The 21,034-nt window shown below is 37.0% G+C and overlaps 1 protein-coding gene across 2 annotated transcripts in view; it reads left to right on the forward strand.

Annotated features, from left to right (window-relative positions):
- The window catches only part of LOC136863164 (protein-L-isoaspartate O-methyltransferase domain-containing protein 1), a 101,433-nt gene that overhangs the window by 17,619 nt on the left and 62,780 nt on the right, over window positions 1-21,034 (forward strand). For both annotated transcript variants that reach the window (XM_067139517.2, XM_067139518.2), the window contains exon 3: window positions 9,528-9,662. In XM_067139517.2, the coding sequence (XP_066995618.2) occupies window positions 9,528-9,662 (135 nt within the window). The remainder of the gene's footprint in view (window positions 1-9,527; window positions 9,663-21,034) is intronic.

Below are 21,034 nucleotides of genomic sequence, written 5' to 3' on the forward strand. Positions count from 1 at the left end.
CGGAAGATATTACAGACCTGAAAATTGGTACTTTTGATCTCTTTTAAAAATAAGAAACACGTATTTTTTTGTTTTTGGAAAATCCAATTAATGGGAGGGTGAAAAGGGGGTGAATTTTTAAAATGAGTGAATCTGTATCTCCAAACTTTTAAAGTTTGCAGATGTAAAAATTCGTATTTAGAATCTTCATTAAAAATAAAGAAACAGGTATTTTTTTGTTTTCGAAAAATCGCAATAGGAGGAGTGAAAAGGGGTGAAAAAAAGGGTTGAATGCCTTTAATGAGGCTACTTATATCTCAGAAACTGAAGATATTACAGACCTGAAAATTGGTGTTTGGGATCTCCTTTAAAAATAAAGAAACACATATTTTTTTGTTTTTGGAAAATCCAATTAATGGGGGGTAGTGAAAAGGGGGTGATTTTTTAAAATGAGTGTATCTATATCTCAAAACTTTTAAAGTTTATAGATGTAAAAATTGGTATTTAGAATCTCCTTTAAAAATGAAGAAACACGTATTCTTTTGTTTTCGGAAAATCCCCATAGAAACGGTGTAAAAGGGTGAATAATGGGTTGAATGCCTTTAATGAGGCTACTTATATCTCAGAAACTGAAGATATTACAGACCTGAAAATTGGTGTTTGGGATCTCCTTTAAAAATAAAGAAACACGTATTTTTCCTTTTTGGAAAATCCAAATATTGGGGGGTGAAAAGGGGGTGAATTTTTAAAATGAGTGTGTCTACATCTTAAAATTTTAACATTTACAGATGTAAGAATTGGTAGTTAGAATCTCCTCTAAAAATAAAGGAACACGTATTTTTTTGTTTCCTGTAAATCCCAATAGAAAAATCCAATAAATGGTGGTTAAACAGGAGTGATAAATTGGGGTGAATTTTTTGAAAGACTATATCTACAGAATATCTTGGAAACTTAAAATGTTACAGACGTAAAAAGTGGGTGTTTGGAATCTCCTGTAAATGTAAAGAAACATAGGTGATTTGTTTTTGGAAACTCCACTTAAGGGGAACTCAAAAGGGGTGAAATTTTAAAATGAGGATTTTTACAGTATATCTAAAAAACTTAACATGTTACAGAAGTGAAAAATGGTATTTTTTATCTCTATTAAACATACAGAAACGTGTATTTTTAGTTTTCGGAAATACCACTTGGGTGGAGGGGGGGTAAAAGTGACTCAAAATGGTGTTGAATTCTTTTAATTAGGCTACTGATATCTCAAAAATGAAGATGTTACAGACGTGAAATTTGATATTTGCAATCTGCTTTAAAAGTAAAGAAACACGTATTCTCAGAAAATCCAATGAAGGGGGGGGGTGAAAGAATTGAAAAATTGACTTAATTGTATGAGAATACATACATCTAATAAAAACTAAAGTTGTTACAGACGTGAAAATTCGTATTTGGATCTCCTTTAAAAACAACGAAAAACGCGTTTTGGGGGGGAAACCATCTTGGAGGGTGGGAGTGTAAAGGAGTTGAATTCCTTTCATGAGGACACATAAATCAAAAACTGAAGAAGTTAGTCATGAAAATAGGTATTTAGAAGATCCTTTACTATTAAAGAAACAAGTATTTTTTTTGCGGGAAAATTCACTTAGGGGGAGGGGGTAGTGTGAAATGAAGTGAAAAAAGTAAATTATTTTTATGGGGATACTTATATCTCAAAATGGAAGGTAATAGACGTGAACATTGGTGTTTGGAATCTCCCATAAACAGGCGGCAGCGCGCCGGCCTCTCACAGCTGGGTTCCGTGGTTCAAATCCCGGTCACTCCATGTGACATTCGTGCTGGACAAAACGGAGGCGGGACAGGTTTTTCTCCGGATACTCCGGTTTTCCCTGTCATCAGCCATTCCAGCAACACATAATAATAATAATGTTCCAGACCGTCGTCAAATGTGCGGACCACGCTGGAAACGGCTCCTGGACGGGTAATGACTAAGAATGCAGTTCGGCCGCGGGTTCAGTGCTGCCAAGGCACCCAGTATGACACCACGCCGGATCTCCTGAAGGATTTTATCCATATTAAAAATGTTTATAGGAAAAGATGGCAAAGATTTACGGACCCAACTGACCGGGAGGAATACCTGAGCCTAGCTCGGGAAGTATGAAATCGATTGCTGGAAAGGAAGATTGAAAAAAGGGAGGAAACGTGCCACAAAATAATAGAAAACGAGTCAGATTGGGAATTTCGATGGATTCTCGCAGAAAACGAGTCAGATCGCGAATTTCGGCGGATTATATATCTAAAACAATAAGCATTCAATTATAAATTTCAGTATAATACCATAGCGAAGCACGGGTATCTTGCTAGTATTTTATATTCAGAGCAAATCAATGGGCAGCAGAATGACCTGTTACACATTCTTTCCTGATGCAATAAAACTCATCTGTCCTCCTGCTTTCAACCTTACATGATGTGGAACTTTCCACTGTCATATCATCAATACACATTTCTGGACTGTTTTTGTGTCTCCACCTAATATGTTGCACAACTTTGGTAAGTTTTCCTTTATTTACTTTTAGCAACATATCAAACAGTTTGTGTTTTGCCACTTACATCACAGCATTTATGCTCTTATCCATCCTACTGACTCAGAAACCTCTCATTACCACTTGTTTTAGGATTTGGTGGAAGGCTTCTAAATGCATACTGGTATTAATGTGCATTTCTAATCGGTAGGTAACAATAGGCCCACTGATCACACCTACTAGCATATTCCTTTTCGAAGTACACACCAAACTTTATACATGTGCCATCATTTTCACAAGCATCTAGGAAGTTGTTGACTTTACTGTATTTTTGAAGCCCACACACAAGTTTAACTTATGCAGGATTCACATTGTATCTTTTACTACCTTTGTATGTATATGTAAGGTATTGATCGTGAATAAAAATGTTTTTGAAAAATTTAAAAATCTACATCTTTACACTCCAACAATATCGTTAGGTGTTTGTACACAGTTGCTTTGAATTTCTGGCTACCATGAATTTTAAAGGAAATGTTCCTTCTCCAAGCCCTATCCACATGCCACGTGCATAAAAGTTTCTTCAAAGGGGTGCCCGTGACTTCAAACCATGCCTTAGAGAATGAAGCCTAATTATCAGTTATCAGTATCTGCACAGGAAAATCAATTGCAGATATTGATTATTTGACAACATTAAAAAAAAAAAAAAACATTTCAGCACATTGCAGTCTGTTTGATTAGAGTAATAGAATGCAACAGAGAATCTCATTGTATTAATCTAACATCAATAATTTTGTAAGTGAAAAGTCACAAGCATTTGTCCCATGAGTACTGTCCATACGAATGATTTTTTTTCCAAACTCCACAAGCATTTCTTTCTGCACATCAGTCATAATTATTAATACAAAATCATTCTCTGTCAATCCATATTCTGGGTTGGAAATCCCTCGGAATTTACCAAACCGGACATACCGGTACTCATTACCTTGTTCTTTTAACCTACGGTATCTATCCAAATGCATACACTTCCTACATCTTTCTGACTCTGTTTATCACTATCTAATCTAAAACCACAAACAATATCACTCAGGTCACGTCATTGCAGAAGGTGTAGCCTGGTAATCTGCTTAGTATCTAAATTTTCTCTGATATTTTTCAGAACAGTGTCAAAGGGAACATTCTGAGCCAACTGGCCAGCAATCTGCTCTTTCTTCTTTTGACAGCAGGATATGCCCAACTTCTCTGCGATGTCCACAATGTACATTATTGTAAATAACATGCACACTCAATTTATTTATTTTACATGAACCCTGAATTTTCATATGCCGTATTCCCTTTCCTCTTCTTTTGACCAATCCACTGCGATAACAGAAAGAAGTAGATACAGTTGTCGATGTCCTCGTATGTCTTGGTGGACGAGTTAGAATATATCTGGATTGAGTGTCATTTTCTTCCTTTGATTTCCATACCTTAAATTCTTGAAAAGAATAGAAAAATTGAATTACTAGTTAATAACATTAAGATGATGATAAACTCATTGCACAGCTTAACTTGTGTTATGGTAAGGGTCATTCCATAAAAACTCTCAAACTACAACAAATTAGACATTTACTGTTTTTTTTTTTTTTTTTTTACTAAACTTGTTTGTAGAGTACTCGTGCCCACCTGGCAGCCATAACTGTTAAGGCGTTGAAGTCTACATGGTCTAACACCGTGGTTAGCCGGATCGAGTCCCGTTGATCAAAAACATTTTGGCCATCAGAATCTTTGGCCACCAGGGTAGGAGAGGTGGTGGTATACAATTTCTAATCACTAGAATGCATTCCAAAAGCCTGGTTTAAATTCCAAACCTCTCCGCAGTGCTTATATGGAGCGAGGGCATACGATGCTGTTGATGGTGATTCATCCATCGGATGGGGACTTTAAGCTTTGAGCAGGTCCCTTGGTGCTATTTGACAGGAGTAGGGTATGTGCCGGCACCGGGTTTCACCCTCTCCCTTCCCACTATCATATGTCATGTCATTCATTTCATCTCATTAATTCCTCTGATGAGGCTGACGCCAGGAAAGCCATCCGGTCATAAAAACCCACCACGATTGATTAATCCCAATGCATTCCCGACCCCGTAGATAAAACGGGACAAGGTTTGGGCAAACAAAAACCTTGTTTGTAGAGTACTATTTTGGTGATCTAATGTTTATTGTTGTTTGTTCAACCCTTGTCCCTGTCGCACTCCTCTGGGGCATTGACTAATAACTGACAGATGAAATGATACTGGAGAGTGTTGCTGGAATAAAAGATGACAGGGAAAAACCAGACTACCTGGAGAAAAACCTCTCCTGCCTCCTATTTTCCAGCACAAATCTCCCAAGGAGTGACTGGGATTTGAAATACGCAACCCAGCAGTGAGAGGCTGGCACGCTGCCGCCTGAGCAACGGAGGCTAGAAATTACTCTTCAAGTGCTACTATTGACTCACTTACCAAGACTTGTATAACTTGATCCAACAACAGGTTTATTTCTTTGGAAACAAGCTATGTGGAAGAAAAGTAGTGGTTATAAATTATTTTCCGGAAAACTATACTTCTATTCTTCAAAATGCAATTCTTTACATCTGGAATAAACCATTCACTATTTAATTTCCTTTTCCAGAGTTTCAAGTAGGCTTACTGAATGACAAAACAGTACAGTATTTCCTTAGCAGTTACTAAAAAGATATTAAAGTATATATTTTTTCAGAGAAAGTTGATGAATTACATCAGAATGTGACAAATATTAGTTCGTAAATTTATGTAAATACCTGGAAGATTTTGGCAAAGTAATGAAGACTATTCTTGCCACTTCAGAAAGACAAAAATAATTGAATGGTATTGGTGATGCTGTCAGTGACTTTTTTTGAATCTAAAAGTTGATAAAACAGATCTTTAACTCACACAGGAAATATATTTGTGGACAAAATAGATTATTGAAGATGTAGCCTAAACATTCAATATGTGTGGAATGGAGCAAATAAGGACAGATTATAGACAAGATTAAGCAAAGTAGGTTTTCAATCTTACTATGCAAACATTCCCATCTCTAAGTTATTCCTGAAAATTAAAATAATTATTTTTATCTGAGAATGAAAATAATGATGAAATATTGCATAAAATGCAGGTTTGTGCTAGATCAATCGGTGTGACATCAATACACTGACTTCCTATGCTAATTCTAAAATGGAAATCAGGATTCACTTCAGCCACTTCAGCCTTGCAACAATTATATTTCACAGGGGGAAGTAATCATCCTATATTCAAAACAGACATATAATTTAAAATGTAGGGTTACATCATGGACTAATATGTTGGAAATTTTGTGCACATTCTTTCCATGGATATAATGCTGTAACTGCTAGAACTAGATAAGTCTTAACAGAAAATTCTTAAAATAATACTTTATTGAATTCAGCAAGAACCATAGGCGGCACCCTTTCAAAGAATGATAAAATGTAGTTAGTACCAATATAACAATTTTAGATGACACATTAATGAAATCTGAAAGTTCACCCTAAGGGAATCTTCTCCTCATGAAAATAATTTATTTCAAATAAATACTGAAAATATTAAGGAAAACCTCTCTGAAAGCATGACTTTTGGTGGCGAGTACATTTCGAGCATCATTAGGCCTAATGGAGCTATTAATAGGAACAGAAAATTATACTGATTTAAAGAATATTGGTACCGGTATTTGATGAGTATGTGAGGAAAATGTCATAACTTAACATTTTGTGAAGAGCTTGTAGCAGGTTGTGATATTTCATGGAATACCCTTAATAAACTTTAATGTACATTTAAAGAACATTTATGCATTCAAATATCTCCATATGGATTGCCTAACTAGATACAGTGAACAAAAATATTAATATGAATATCTGTTACATAACTATTATAATAAAATGGTTGAACATTCTTCCTACCTTTCATGTTACCAAGATACATTTCTGTGATAGAACATCCTTCAAGAATTAATTCACTGTGGTCACGCAACACATGCTGACTCAACTCTTGGTGATTCACAGTGATATACGGACAATTCACAACTGAAATGTAAAAGACAGGCTTTTGAGTAAGAACATACCAATCCATTACCTCTAACCTATTCAGCTCCTAATATGGAAGTCATCAGCACTTACCAGGGCAGTCTATATGAATTTTGAATCTTCTGACTGAATGTATGACGCTTATGTCCCGGCAACTCTCGTTCGCTGGATGTGTCCCAGCTACAAAATTTACAAGTAAATCCAGTTCCATTGGGCCGCTCACGCTTTAGTGATTGAGATGACAACTTGTGTACTTGTAACACTAGCCTGCAAAATAAAACTTTTTTTGTGTGGTAAAAACGAAACTAGGTGGGTTTTGTGAATTTCTTAACGCAGAATTCGAGAAAAAGTTAGTTTTGGCGAATCACGTCTGGTTTGGTGGCAATTTTACAAAATATTATTTTGTTCTTACGTAAAATTGTTGATACTTAGTATTGATTAAATGTGATGTATTAATGTAAATTTCAGCTTGCAAAACGTAATCATATTTTTCATGCATTGAATACACATAAATGCTGCTTTGTAAGCAAGTAGATAGTATGTATTATATTTTAATGTATATTGAAGTTCGTGAAACTGAAGCATAAAGTGCCTATTTAGTTTCGACTGTACAGTTGCTTTTAAATTAATTAAACCGTACCTTAAATAAAAATTACATGGTTAAACATACATAGTTTTGTTACTTACATTATGTGCAGGTTAGATTCACACCTTTGTCTTTTCCCGTTTTCCGTGGAATTTCCGGGTTTTTGAAGTTCTTGAATGATCTCTAGAAGGGTCGTCTCGTGCAATCGACCAACAGTAATCGGCCATCATATTCACATCCCAATGTCCCTGATAGCGTCGTTCTGCATCTTTGAGATCCTGGTGAAACCTTTCACCTTGTTCTTCACTGACAACTCCTAAATTTAGAGGGGAATAATCCAGATACAAAGCTAAGAAATGAAACTTAAGGCTCATATTACAACCGAGTTCCTTAAACTTTACCAACATTTTCCTTACAGTTTCTTTGTATTGAAGGTCCTTAATGTTGCCAAGGAATTTAGTCACTACATCTTTGAATGCGTTCCATGCCTCTTTCTGAATTTTGGTCATCGTGTCTGTGAAAATTTAAATCCTTCATCTGTTTACGAATCTGTGGTCCATCAAATACGCCTTCCTTGATTTTTGCATCTAATAATGAGGGAAATTTAGTGGATAAATATTGGAAGCATAGGCTACTTTTATCTAATGCCTCGACATACAATTTCATCAATCCAAATTTGATGTGCAAGGGTGGAAGTAGAATTTTTTTACGGTCAATAAGACTTACATTCAAGACATTTTTGGATTCTGGTTGTAGTTGTTTCTTTTCTGTCCAATTCACTGTATCCCAATGTTTATCCCGTGCCCTGCTATCCCATTCGCATAGGAAACAGGGAAATTTTGTATAGCCTTTTTGTTGTCCCAGCAACAATCCAATGATCTTCAAATCACCGCAAATTTGCCACCCATGCTCATGATATTTAATTTTTTCAAGCACCAACTTGTTTCAGACATTTTTGTGGAGTGTGCAAGTGGACGGATGCCAGAACATTTGTATTATGAAACAAAACAGCCTTTAAACTTATTTTGGAAGAGTCAGTAAAAACACGCCAGTTACTAGGATCATACTCTTTCTCTCCCAATCGACGTAGAAGATTTAAAACATCCGTACAAAATACAAGTTCATCTTCTTGAGTATAATACTTTTGGACTGTTATCTTTGAAAGGAAACTGCTTTATCAGTCCATCATAAACATTGCATAAGGGCTGGGGCTTTTAATGTGTCTGATTATTCAAGTGGTCTAAGATGAAAGACACACTCTCAACTGTCTTATCTTCAATCATACATACCTCACGGTCTATCGCGTATCTGGGGGAGTTTGTTATGAATTTACCAGGAAATCCCCAACTACAAAATGAAAATTTAGACAGCGATAAACCTATAATAAAATGTAAACAATAACAAATCAAATCACATAATTTTATTCTAAAAAAAGTTGCGCGAGGACATCTCTCAACATTACATATTACGAATTCATGCAGATACTAAAACACCGAATTGCATCAAAACTAGACGTGATAGGAAAAAAATAGCATCATTTTCGGAATCAGGGCAGCGATTTCCATAAGAATTACATATTTTCTATTTTACTGCAAAATCATGTTGGCTAGTGTAATTTATGTCTCTTTACCAGATAACTCGTGGTAAAACACATATCGCAGATTTCACAGGTTTTCATGATTCCTAAATATAATTTTGCATCGTGTAGATAGCAGAAATGATCCAAATGAACGCATTGACCACACTAGAAAGGATCCAAATGAACTTATTGACCATGTGTTGATGCAATTCAAGCAAATATTAAAAATTATTCACACGAACGTATTGAACACATGTTAAACACAATTCAAACTACATTTTTTCTTCCACTTACGCAAAAACAATTGGTAATCACTTGTCATATTTACTACGAATCATACCAGATGCCACACTTTCGTTAAATGCTGAGGCCATCAGCGGCCATACTTTTCAAGAATGCATTCTGATTGACCAGGTCATATTATCGCAGTGTTATACTGAGACGCTTGTGGTGTCAGTAGTTTTGAGTTAGATGAGCATATTGATATTAGATGTGTATGTTCTCCGGACCCATGTCAGTCATTGCCACTACGGTATGATGATGCTAAGTTGAATGGGTTGTGTTACTACTTGTGGAAGGTACTGTAATGGTAATTTAATCTTTTCTATTCAAATACTCATTCCTCAGCTCTATTTTGGTATATGGGTGTGTGTGTTGCAATTTATTTAAATTTCTGTGTGAATTAATTTTGTTCTGTTTACATTCAATCTGCAGTGTGTTAGAATTTTGGTGCAAGATGCATGAAAGTTTTTCATAAGGTTAATTTGTATGTTATGATGGTAATATCTCATTTTTCCAGGGCCCTACGGAACTAATCATGGGATTGAAATCCACAAGGATGCAGTTCATTATGCCAATGTAAAGTTGGAGGAATTTAAAAGGACATCTCCTGCCATGGATGAATATGAGTTTTGTGAGCCCAAGTTCATTCAAGGTACTACCATTTATAGTTTTTTCTTTATGTTGTTATTTAGAGTCTTAATGTCATTTATATATTTTTCCATTTTTGAAAATCTTAAGGTAATGCATTTTTTGCAGTCGTTGATCCATTTCCATGCACAGGGAGTGCCATGTTCACTTGTGTATCCTGCACTCATATGCACTATATTTGCTCCATGTTTTAGGAACTCATTTTGAGAAATTTTTATGTTGCGTCATTGAATTTTGTTTGTTTACAATGTACTGTGTACAACTGAACTAAAACTTAGTGATGCTGGACTGAGTGGCTCAGATGGCAGGAACACTGACCTTCTGAGCCCATGTTGGCAGTTCACTACCACTCAGTCCGGTGGTAACTCCCTTTTCTAATTAGGAAGCAAACCCATTTATGTTGTAAAGTTTGAAAGCCTGATATTTCTTGTTTCATCTCTCGCCTCTTGTTTATTAAACTTATACGCTGTGTGTTGCTTATTGACACTTGGTTCCTGAGTATGATTTCATTTAAGAACTGTTACATCCTCTCTTTTCTATATTGCATAACTGTTATACTGATTTTTCTTCCCCCCCCTCATTTTGAATATAGTTTAAGGAGCTTGTCATTTGTGTTGAACCTTGCGACACATTCAATATTATAGATATTCTCTAGCATCTGGCCATTAAACACTCTGATGGCATGTGCGACTTGGTTTTACAAGGAAGGTTAATATTCCCTTTCACTGCTTCCATCATCTCTCTTTGGACTTCTGATATCTCTACTGCTTGCAGTGAAATATTCATCTGTTGACTTTTTCTGTGCCTTATTGTAGTATCGTAGCATTCTTTAGGTTTTTCAAATATTATTTTCTAGAAATTTTAATTTGAAGTTAAAATGTTTGGCAAGAACATGAACAAAATTATAATATTTCTGATTTTCATCCTCAGATCATTATACACATACCATTTTAAGTTCACTGAATTGTTCATAAATAAATTTATATATACATACATTTTAGGGAGGATAGAAAATACGTATTGATTCTGAAACAATTATTCTTTTATTATTTTAGGTGAGTTGACAAAATTTGTTTCTCATTAAGGCAGCTGTGGTTGAAATCTGTCAGTACTTGAGATTTTCTGAATGTAAGTCAATATATTGCAATTCACGTTGCATAGAAAACCATTGATGAGAAAAACTATCATGCAATACTCCAATCTCATTTTTATATTCTCTTGTACGTAATGCCTTGCAACTTGTTCAGTTGTGGCTAATTTAAGGGCTGTATATTATTACTGTATAGGTCTGATGATAATCCTCTATCATCCTCTGCATCAAATGTGTTATCAAATTTTCAGGTGTGCAGATCTAAGGGAAAAGGATTGGTACGTATTTTGTCGCTAACATGGGAAGTTAATGGTAACTTTCTATTTTATGTTTTTTTATTCCTTTTATTAGCTGGTTTCATGGATCAGTGGTAGTGTCAGACTCATTATTACTTTCGTTGTAGTTTCTAGTTCTAATATGTAAATAAGGATGATACGGTATGATTTATGACCTAACAAAAGAAAGCAAAGTCATCTTCTTATGGCCATGGAGGCACCTGGGGGGGGGGTTGGAAGGTGAGGGCTTGAACTATCCATAACCTCGGCACTTGGTAGGGCCTGGCCACCTTTGCTGTGCTCAGGAATGACCCAGGTACTCATTTTTAGTGTAGGCTGAGTGAACCTCACGCTCATATGCACTTTTAGAAGTGGAAACCTCCTTTCTTAAATCTTTTGACTTTCTGTTCGGTAATCGAACCCACATCCTTCCGGGTGAATCAAGCACACTTTTACCCCCTTCGACCTGGCAGCTGAGAGCCGTCTGCAGGGTTAACTGAAGTACCTGTTTGAAAAAATTAATAATGAAGTATTTTAAAAACAGTAGCACAATTAAGTAGGTCATTGTATCATTACCTTATGTACACTGCTAATAAGAAGTACAATATAAAACTAGGGACCCCCTGTCGTTGGGGGATGCAGACGAAGAATACATCCACGGTATCCCCTGCCTGTCATAAGAGGTGAATAAAGGGGGGGACACCCCCTGTGGGTGGGGAATGTAGCTGAAGAATACATGCACGGTATCCCTGCCTGTCGTAAAAGGTGACTAAAGGGGGCGACCAAGGGATGATGGATTTGGAACCATGAGATTACCTATGATTAGTACAATTACACGAGGAACACAATGGGTCTACATTACTTGTGATTAGTACCACTATGTGGGGAACACTACAGGTTTGGGCGTTGCCTGTGATTAGTACTACTATGTGAGGAACACCATGGGTCTGCGTTACCTGTGTACCATTTCCCCTTTACTTAATCAAAGAGAGAGACCCAGGGGGTAAACTAACTAATAATCATATGCTAAGCAGAAATCGCCATGCAGTGGAAGCGTGAGAATGCTTATCCCAAAAAAAAAAAAAAAGTACATGATACCCAATGGATCCATCCAGATCGGACAGAAATAGTCTGGAGCTGAACCTGAGCCTCATAAGCCAAAGAGAACAAGCAAATGAGGCAATTATATCAGTAACATCAACAAAAATTAACATGAAATGAATGGTTTATTCATAATCAAAGAATAAAAATGTTTTTATGAACCTCGTAAGAAAAACCTTAAAGACAATAATAAGATCGAAGGAGATTACTCACATCAGTTTCTTCGAACAGTTCTGTAGGCCTATAGCCAAGACCGAGCGGCCTTACTGCTCTAATAGTTTTATGTGATACGTTACGTGATATATTTTAGGTTCACAATATTCCATTTACCGAGTTCGATAGCTGCAGTCGCTTAACTGCGGCCAGTATCCAGTATTCGGGAGATAGTAGGTTCGACCCCCACTGTCGGCAGGCCTGAAAATGGTTTTCCGTGGTTTCCCATTTTCACACCAGGCAAATGCTGGGGCTGTACCTTAATTAAGGCCATGGCGGCTTCCTTCCTACTCCTAGCCCTTTCCTGTCCCATCGTCGCCGTAAGACCTATCTGTGTCGGTGCGATGTAAAACAACTAGCAAAAAAAAAAATTCCATTTATGAGGAATATTTGACAGGTTTGAACCAATTAAACGTTGACCTTTCCCTTTTCTACTGACTTAACTCGTAGTCAAAAGATATCTCCTTTTTTATCTTTTACCGCAAACATGGTAGGCCTAGAACATTTTCTTCTTGATAACAATCCCCCTGGAAATCTCAAGGAACACCAAAGAAAATAAAGCCACTGGCAAAACACAGGGGCAGAGGGTCATAAGCTAAAAACTAGAAACATGCAGAGCGCAATTGACCAGGAAGTGGATCACTGATAAAATCGCTTGTTGGCATAGCTACCTCGAAAATAGAATAAATAAAGAACCAAACGAGAGACATACGTTGGAAATAAGGCATTCAAATGGTGAAATAGGCCAAACATAATAAAGCGAAATGCACGCAAACCAATCAAAGGGAATCATTGATACACATCCTATTAAAACTCTTTCACACACCCATACATCCACGGACACAAAATATCAAACTCGATGACCGAAATGGCAGTTTGGTGACAAAACACATCCAGTCGGTCACCACTATGAGGAAAATCAAGCAAAACTCTCATAGAATTCTGTCAAACAGTGAACCATAATGCAAGGCAGACGAAAAGGGATCTTTCACCAATCAGAATCATTCGAGAACCAAAGATCTATGGAGCCACCACAATAACACATTAAAATCAGACCTCTAGGCGCAAGCAAATATAGTCCTCATACACATATATAAAATATTGTCCCAGATCCGTTCCAGCACACACACCAAAATAACAGAACGTATACCTCCGATAATTCCCATAATCACTAGGGAATTAGACTCGTTGAAAAATAAAGATGATAATCTGGCTAGATTCAGCCAACAAGAGTTAAATACGAATAAATAAAATAGCACAAGATAGCTATGACAAACCTATCAATAATAAAAAAAGTTAAGATAACATTACCTTGAGACGTTGTAGGAGATAAATAATATGGAATGCCAAAAATAGATGAGTGCTCCAATAGAACACATTTGAGTGATAAAAGTACCGTCGGTAAGTTAAGGAAAAGAGGCGAATACACATAGCCTCCATTTTGATATAAACAATTCCAGAGAGTCAAATCAAGGAAAACATCAAGGGAGGGCAGGAACGAAATACATTTCTGATAGATATTTGCACGGAGCACCATCTGTCATTAATAGTGCCAAATAAAGAATCAATTACCATTTTATGAGTCCGATGAAGCCATTATTGGTCAAGATACAGCAGCTCCAGGCCAGCATGCTCTCATCCACACAAAAATAGCTGCAGAATCCATAACACTGGCTCATCTTCACACCACTTCCTCAAAAAATGAGTTCTTTCCTGTTGATCACACAGGAAGAAATCATTTTTACATGGGAGTAAAAAAACTTAAAACTAATTATGCGTGTGCATGTACTACAAATCAAGACACATCTAAATTTTAACCTAATCATCAATAACAAGTATATACAGGTAGTCACATCTTTGAATCAAAACATGCACTTCATAGTCTTATTTCAAAGATTGTCGCCTTTTTTTACGAGTTTCCTTTAAAATTGACGGGCCAGGCAAGTTGGCCATGCGGTTAGGAGCGCGCAGCTGTGAGCTCGCATCCAGAAGATAGTGGGTTCGAACCCCACTGTTGGCAGCCCTGAAGATGGTTTTCGGCTGGTTCCCATTTTCGCACCAGGCAAATGCTGGGGCTGTACCTTAATTAAGGCCACAGCCGCTTTCTTCCCATTCCTAGGCCTTTCCTGCCCCATTGTCATCATAAGACCTATCTGTGTCGGTGCGACGTAAAACAAACAGCAAACAATAAAATTGATGGCATTTGAATTTCTTTTAGGATATCTCTCCACATAAATTCCAAATATCTTCAACATCCCATGGCCAATAGTACAGACCTTGGTACCGAGCTCGATAGCGCAGTCTCTTAAGTGCGGCCAGTATCCAGTATTCGGGAGATAGTAGGTTCGAACCCCAGTGTCGGCAGCCCTGAAAATGGTTTTCCGTGGTTTCCCATTTTCACACCAGGCAAATGCTGGGGCTGTACCTTAATTAAGGCCACGGCTGCTTCCTTCCCACTCCTAGCCCTTCCCTGTCCCATCGTCGCCATAAGACCTATCTGTGTCGTTGCAACGTATAGCAACTAGCAAAAAAAAAAAAAAAAAAAAAAAAGAGACCTTGGTTGGTCAATTTGTAAACACACTTTATTTGAAACCCTGCAAAAGAAAATCTCTCTTAGTTTTGGTTATTGTACTTCACATAGTAAATATATTATGAGTAAAAGGTTTAAGATAATTCATCACCTCTAGGATGATAATGTTTAAAATGTGAGACGTGAGTGCTGGTAATTCGATGATTATTCGAGTGTCTGAGTCGTACCGACACCAGGCTAAGAAAATCTACAATTTCCGTAGGTCCTGCCCAACGCTAACAAAGTTTGGCACTGACTTGATTTACAGCACATTACCAAATCTCATATTTTAAAATGTACAGGATTTCTTCCTTTGAGTTTTTTCTCAACACGTTGCTATGCCTTTCTTTTTAGATTTTCGACTGCTGTTGCTCATTTAAATGTCAAGATGGTGAGATCTTTCTGACAAGTGCTTGGATGTCCCACTGAAGACGTAGTGGGTCAGTGATATTTCTGCCAAGGAACAATTCACCACGTGTATAGCTGCTTGACTTGTGTACGGCAGTATTAAACCTTATAACAAAATGAGAAAAATTAACATCCCACTTGTGTTGGTCAACACACTGGTAGGCAGTCAGACAAGCCTTCAAATTTCTGTGAAATCTCTCTATATGTGGTCCATTGCACCCTATCCAATGACTTGCAAATGTACAGTCACCATATTCATGCTTACCACATTCCTCATGAAATGGGCTTCGTTTGTGGCTGGCACTTGGATGTGGAACAGTGACACTTGTGTAGTTTCAACTAGAAACCGCGTACAGAATCCCCGCCTGTTTGGTAAAATTCTAGTCTTGCAGTTACTGTACACATTGCACATAATATGGTCACAGGTGCTCTGTACGTAGCACCCGAAGTACGGTCCACTGGGACACGCCAGCATCATGCCCAACACTTCACTTGCTTCTCGTTGGGCGCTGTTCAGTTATGTCCAATATGTCTGCTATTACTGCTAACATTTGGATTGATCTTTGCTGACCACAGTTGCAATAGGATGGTAAGATGCTACCAGCGTCACATACTTGCTGGTACGTAGCAACAAATGTTCGGCAGTTGGGTCAGCTGCGATCAGAAGGCAGCTTCTGAATTGTGATGTGCTTGACCGTAAATAAGAAGCATATTCACCAACTTGTTTCTAGAAAACTCCCTCTTTCCATGCATTTTTACTGTGCTTGTAGTTCAGATAGATTGCGTCCTTTATCAGTCAGTCAGTAATCATTTTCATGTGCTTGTTGCGATTCACGATACTACTCTGACCTTGGTCCAGGTATGTTGCGTTTTTCACAACAGGTCACTTTACCTTTGAGGAGGAGTAACTCGTAGCATACAGAAGCAAGCTGCTGTACTGCTGCGTGTGTTCTTACCTATTGTATTGCCCTATTTAAAAGTATAGTGTCTTACAGCGTCATGTTTGTACCATCAGAGTACATGCAGCATGTCTGAAAAGTAAAATGGATTTCACGTATGTCTTGCAATTATTGTTCTCTGCTATCCTATATGATCGCAGTACAACACTCCCTCTTTGCCTGTAGATTAAGTACTCCTTTGTTTGCTCTCTGGTCAGTGCAAAAATGACTTCATTTTGTAAGAAGAGTGAAAATTATGGGCTAAATGCTACTGATCAGTCAAATATTTATTCCATGTGATGCTACTTATTTTTAGAAAGAAACTTCTACACTTACACATTGTGATGGCTGAGTCAAGAAAGGAACATTGATCTTATCATTGCAGCTGTTCAGAAGACCAGAGAGAAGTCTTCAGTTGGAGACCCGTAATTCATTGCTCTTATGGATCATTTGTCTTGAAACAACCTGTAGGTTTTTTTTTGTTGTTGTGCAGACATGACTGTATTAAGCTTAATTCTTACATGTATATGGTCAAGTTGGACAGAATATATAGAAAGTTAAAAATTAAATTCATATATGTATGTGGATATCTGGAAGTGTGTAATTTGTAGATTTCTTTCAGTGAAGTCACAAAGCACTAGAGTATCACTCTTGAGATCAGGAAATAAAAAAAATTGAGGCAATTAGACAAGTCATGGTTTTAAACTCTAATGGTCTGGGATATTTTCTCTGTTTGTACCAGGAATGCTCAGTTCATTCTTATGTAGAAACACATAGGAAATTAGATACTAACGTACAAAGTCAATAAAGACTGATTAGACGTATGAGGGCCTTGTCTGTTTTTGTGGTAACAGACAAGGGAAAGTATCTGTTATCAGTAAGAAACACGTGTAGAATCATCCTTCAGATGCATGACAAGTTTGGTGGGACCTAAGTGTCTCGTACCACACAAGAGAAAAGGGTCGCAGATTAGAGACTCGTAATTCATTGCTCTTATGGATCATTCGTCTTGAAGCAACCCGTAGGGTTTTTTCTGTTGAAGACATGACTGTGTCATCTGTTTCATTTAAGGGTATATCAAAAGCAGAGTTAATATTAGAAGGGACTGAATTTCCAGGCAATTGTTTGTAACCTGAACAGCAATTGAGGAATGCAAGTCTCTGTGAAGAGATTGGTTCATTGTGTATTGGTCAGTTTTAAATTGTTCTGAATTCAGTCCAAGTGAGTTGATGTGAAACTGCATGAAATGGAATGTTGCTCAATATTTGAAAGCTTTGTTTCATTGGCGAGCTCACTGATATTCTGAATGCAGTGTGTCTGCTGTAGTTTCAAGTGTATACGGAGGTAAAAAGGGAACGTGGGCATTGGGTGCCTTGTGTAATATCATCGAACCGCTTAATTACCAGTTAGCCAACTTCACACTGGATTAGGGTGGGACTAGTGGTTAGTTAATACAGATGAGCTTTTATGAGTTCTCAGGATTGAAAGATAGTCTATCAAAGCCACTAGGAATATCTTTTGTAGTAGGAGTATATAGAAAATCCTTCCGCTACATTAGATGTTCTTCGTGGCTGATGTTATCAACAAAATTTAAGTGTGTTATGGAAAGCAAGCTGGACATAAATGTGAGTACAATTGGCATCTTAATTATTTCACTTAGCTTTATGCAGTATGTATAGTTTCCACGTTATGGGAATGTTGTGATAGATCTCAAACTTTATGCTTGATAAATCAGTAAGCAGCTGCATTTTTGCATTCAGTATCTTCATAAATTTCCTCTATCCAGATGCAGCTGGATCAAGGCAAATGCAGTGCTCAAGAAAGTTTTGCATATGCTGGTTTAGTGTTCTACTACTACTACTACTACTACTACTACTACTACTACTACTACTACTACTACTACTAAAAGTATATACAGGTGAAAACAGCACGCAGTCAGTTATGCAAAAGCAACAGAAACACACTAAAACCATGAAGTTGGTAATGAGGGAATTTGAATGCAAAATTATCCTTCATTGTGTGGCAGATCAGTACCGTGTATAGCCACCTCGGGCCGTGATTTATGCTTGAACATTTTAAGGCATACTCAAGAATCCAACTTGTTTTGGGGCAGATTATCCCATTCTGGGATAACAGCTTCAGCCAGTTGCTCAATGTTAGCAGGAGGATTTGTACGGTTGGTAATTCATGCCACATATGTTCAACTATCACCGTCTGCTATGCTTATAATGCCATGCCATTTGCCTCCCCTTCCATTTTAAACAGCAAACAGCTTGTAGTTGACGTTCTCCTCACAAAGCGCTAGTAGGATGTCCCTCTTGACAGCTTAGTTCCAGTAGACAAGCATTCTCGTTGTTAATACACATGTTTTGGTAATTAATGAAGTGTTTGTGATTGTGAATGAGTTTCTTATTGATTAGCTACGTTCGAATAAGAAACGCTTTAGAAACCTAAGGTATGCACTTCTGTTGCGCGTGTTCAGTTATATTAACTGTGTTTAATTTTTTATTATTTTAATTATTCTGTGTGCGTTAGCAGGCAGTTTGTATCCGGGAAAGGTAATAATGCTTAATTGTTGTAGGTTGTGGTTGGCTAATATGGTATACTGTTGTGTGCTCTACTGGAGGAGTAAGAGTGGGAAAGTAAAGGGGATTTCATTTCACGAATTTCCATGCATTTCGCAGGTCAGACAAAAATGGCTGAGTGATATTTCTAGGTATGTATTTGTATCCAATTTTGAGGCAAGAACATCTCTCATATGGGCGTCATTTTCTTGAATCTGATTTTTGCCCTGGGCTGAAAATAAATCAAAGGATAATGTTTTCCCCAATGTGTTTGAAGATTACCCTGCACATAAAGACCCTACAATAATCACAGAAAGGAGAACAATTTTGAAACAAAATGTGAACTGTTTAATGAAGAGGAAGTTAGGTGATGAATACATAGTTCTAGGCAGTAATGACGTTACTGCTACATCAGGCACTGGAAGAGGTGATGAAAACCCACATGATGTGCAATCTACCAATCTGACTGATCATAATAGCAAGTTCATTGAAGTTCAGATGGATTATAATAACAGTATTTTAAGTACTGAAAAGCATTCGTCACTAAGAATAAAACTGTGGTGTGCAAATAAGAAAATTTAAAGATTTAGAGATAGAGGCAGGTGCACCAATATGAAAACCAGTACTACACAGGTTTAAAAACCATGCTAGAAAATACTAGTTTATTTTGGATTAAATTGTAAATTTTAATACAAATCACCCAGATTGTCAGAATATTGTTTAAAACAATGTGTAATTTCAGAATTTATTCACCTAAAGGGTACAACTTTGCTGAAAACAATGTTTAAATTACAATCAAGGAGCGCACTGAGTCGCTATACAGCGGATATATAATGTGAAATAGGTGTAACAGACCTAGTGACAACCAGGCTTCATGTAGAATGGGAAAGGCTGAATGAAATCTAAAGGATGTGCTCCCTAATTATTGATGAGCTGTTTATCAAACAGCAGCTATAGTACGATAAGAAACCGGATACATTTTTTTGGTCATAAATACTCTTCAGTACATACAAAAGCTCTTGGATGTGAAAGTAGATCTGATGACATATCTATTCTTCAAGATGCAAGAGAAAATAGGACAGTACTTGAGAACCATTTGTTGTGCTTCCCGATAAGTGGCTTATCACGCCTTAATGCTGTCGGTAATTAATCAAGTGGAGGCTTGTGGTTTTCTAATATTGAGGTTTGTTACTGACAAAACTAATGCAAACATGATGAGACAATTGTCTGCAGGAAAAGCAGTAAAGCTACAAATATTTCAGATGGAAGACCAAATCAGACCTCTATTTCCAGCTTTCGACCAGTGTCTCATATTGAAGAATGTTAGAAAATTTCTAGAAAATGACAGACTGACATGAAGAAATAGCAGGAAGGCAGCTAGAAAATTTGTATGAACTGCAATCAAAGGAAATAATTAAGCCTTTCCTTTCTTAACAAGGAAATATGCACCTATGTACTTCGAGAAGATTAATATAAAAAGAGCAAAAGATCTACTCTCTGCAGAGGTTATCACTGCTCTGGAATATTTGAAGGAAAATTCTTCCCATTAGAAAGCTCAAGCTTTCAAGAATTGCAGTGGAACTATTACTTTTTGAAATTCATTAAGAAATGGTTCGATGTTCATCGTATAAATAGCACTAATCCAAGTCACCATAAAGAGTAAATGCACTTGTTTGACATAAACAACCAGAGACTATCATTGTTCGTAAATGAACTTCCGGCGTATCTGGAGGAAATGAAAGGCAGTGAAGAAAAGGCTACTGAGTTTCTGAGTAAAACATATGAAGCTGTTCTATCTACTACTTCTTCGACCATTAATTGTATCAAGTGGGTACCTTCTGTTCTGGATTTCATTTTTTTACTAACGAGAACATTTAACAGCGATTCAATAGAGAATTTCTTCAGGAAATTCAGATATGTCAGGGAGTAATGATATGCTGGATTGTAGGGCAGTAATATTCAACATGAAAAGGATATTTAAAACAGGCTTATTTTTATTTTCATCCTGCACACAGGGAAAAATGACACATGGAAACAAAGATTACATCAGGCAAGTATGTGCAGTGGAAAGAGGTTTTGCAGAGTGCTATTCCAAGCTCAGTGACATATCTTAAACAACCTTAATGAACCTCCACCTAAGTTCAATTAAGATATCTAAAATATTTTCCCATCTGTTCTATTATGTTTACTGTAATCTGCATGCATTCACAGTTTATCT

This window comes from Anabrus simplex, chromosome 2 (genome assembly GCF_040414725.1).
Source record: "Anabrus simplex isolate iqAnaSimp1 chromosome 2, ASM4041472v1, whole genome shotgun sequence".
Lineage (NCBI taxonomy): Eukaryota > Metazoa > Arthropoda > Insecta > Orthoptera > Tettigoniidae > Anabrus > Anabrus simplex.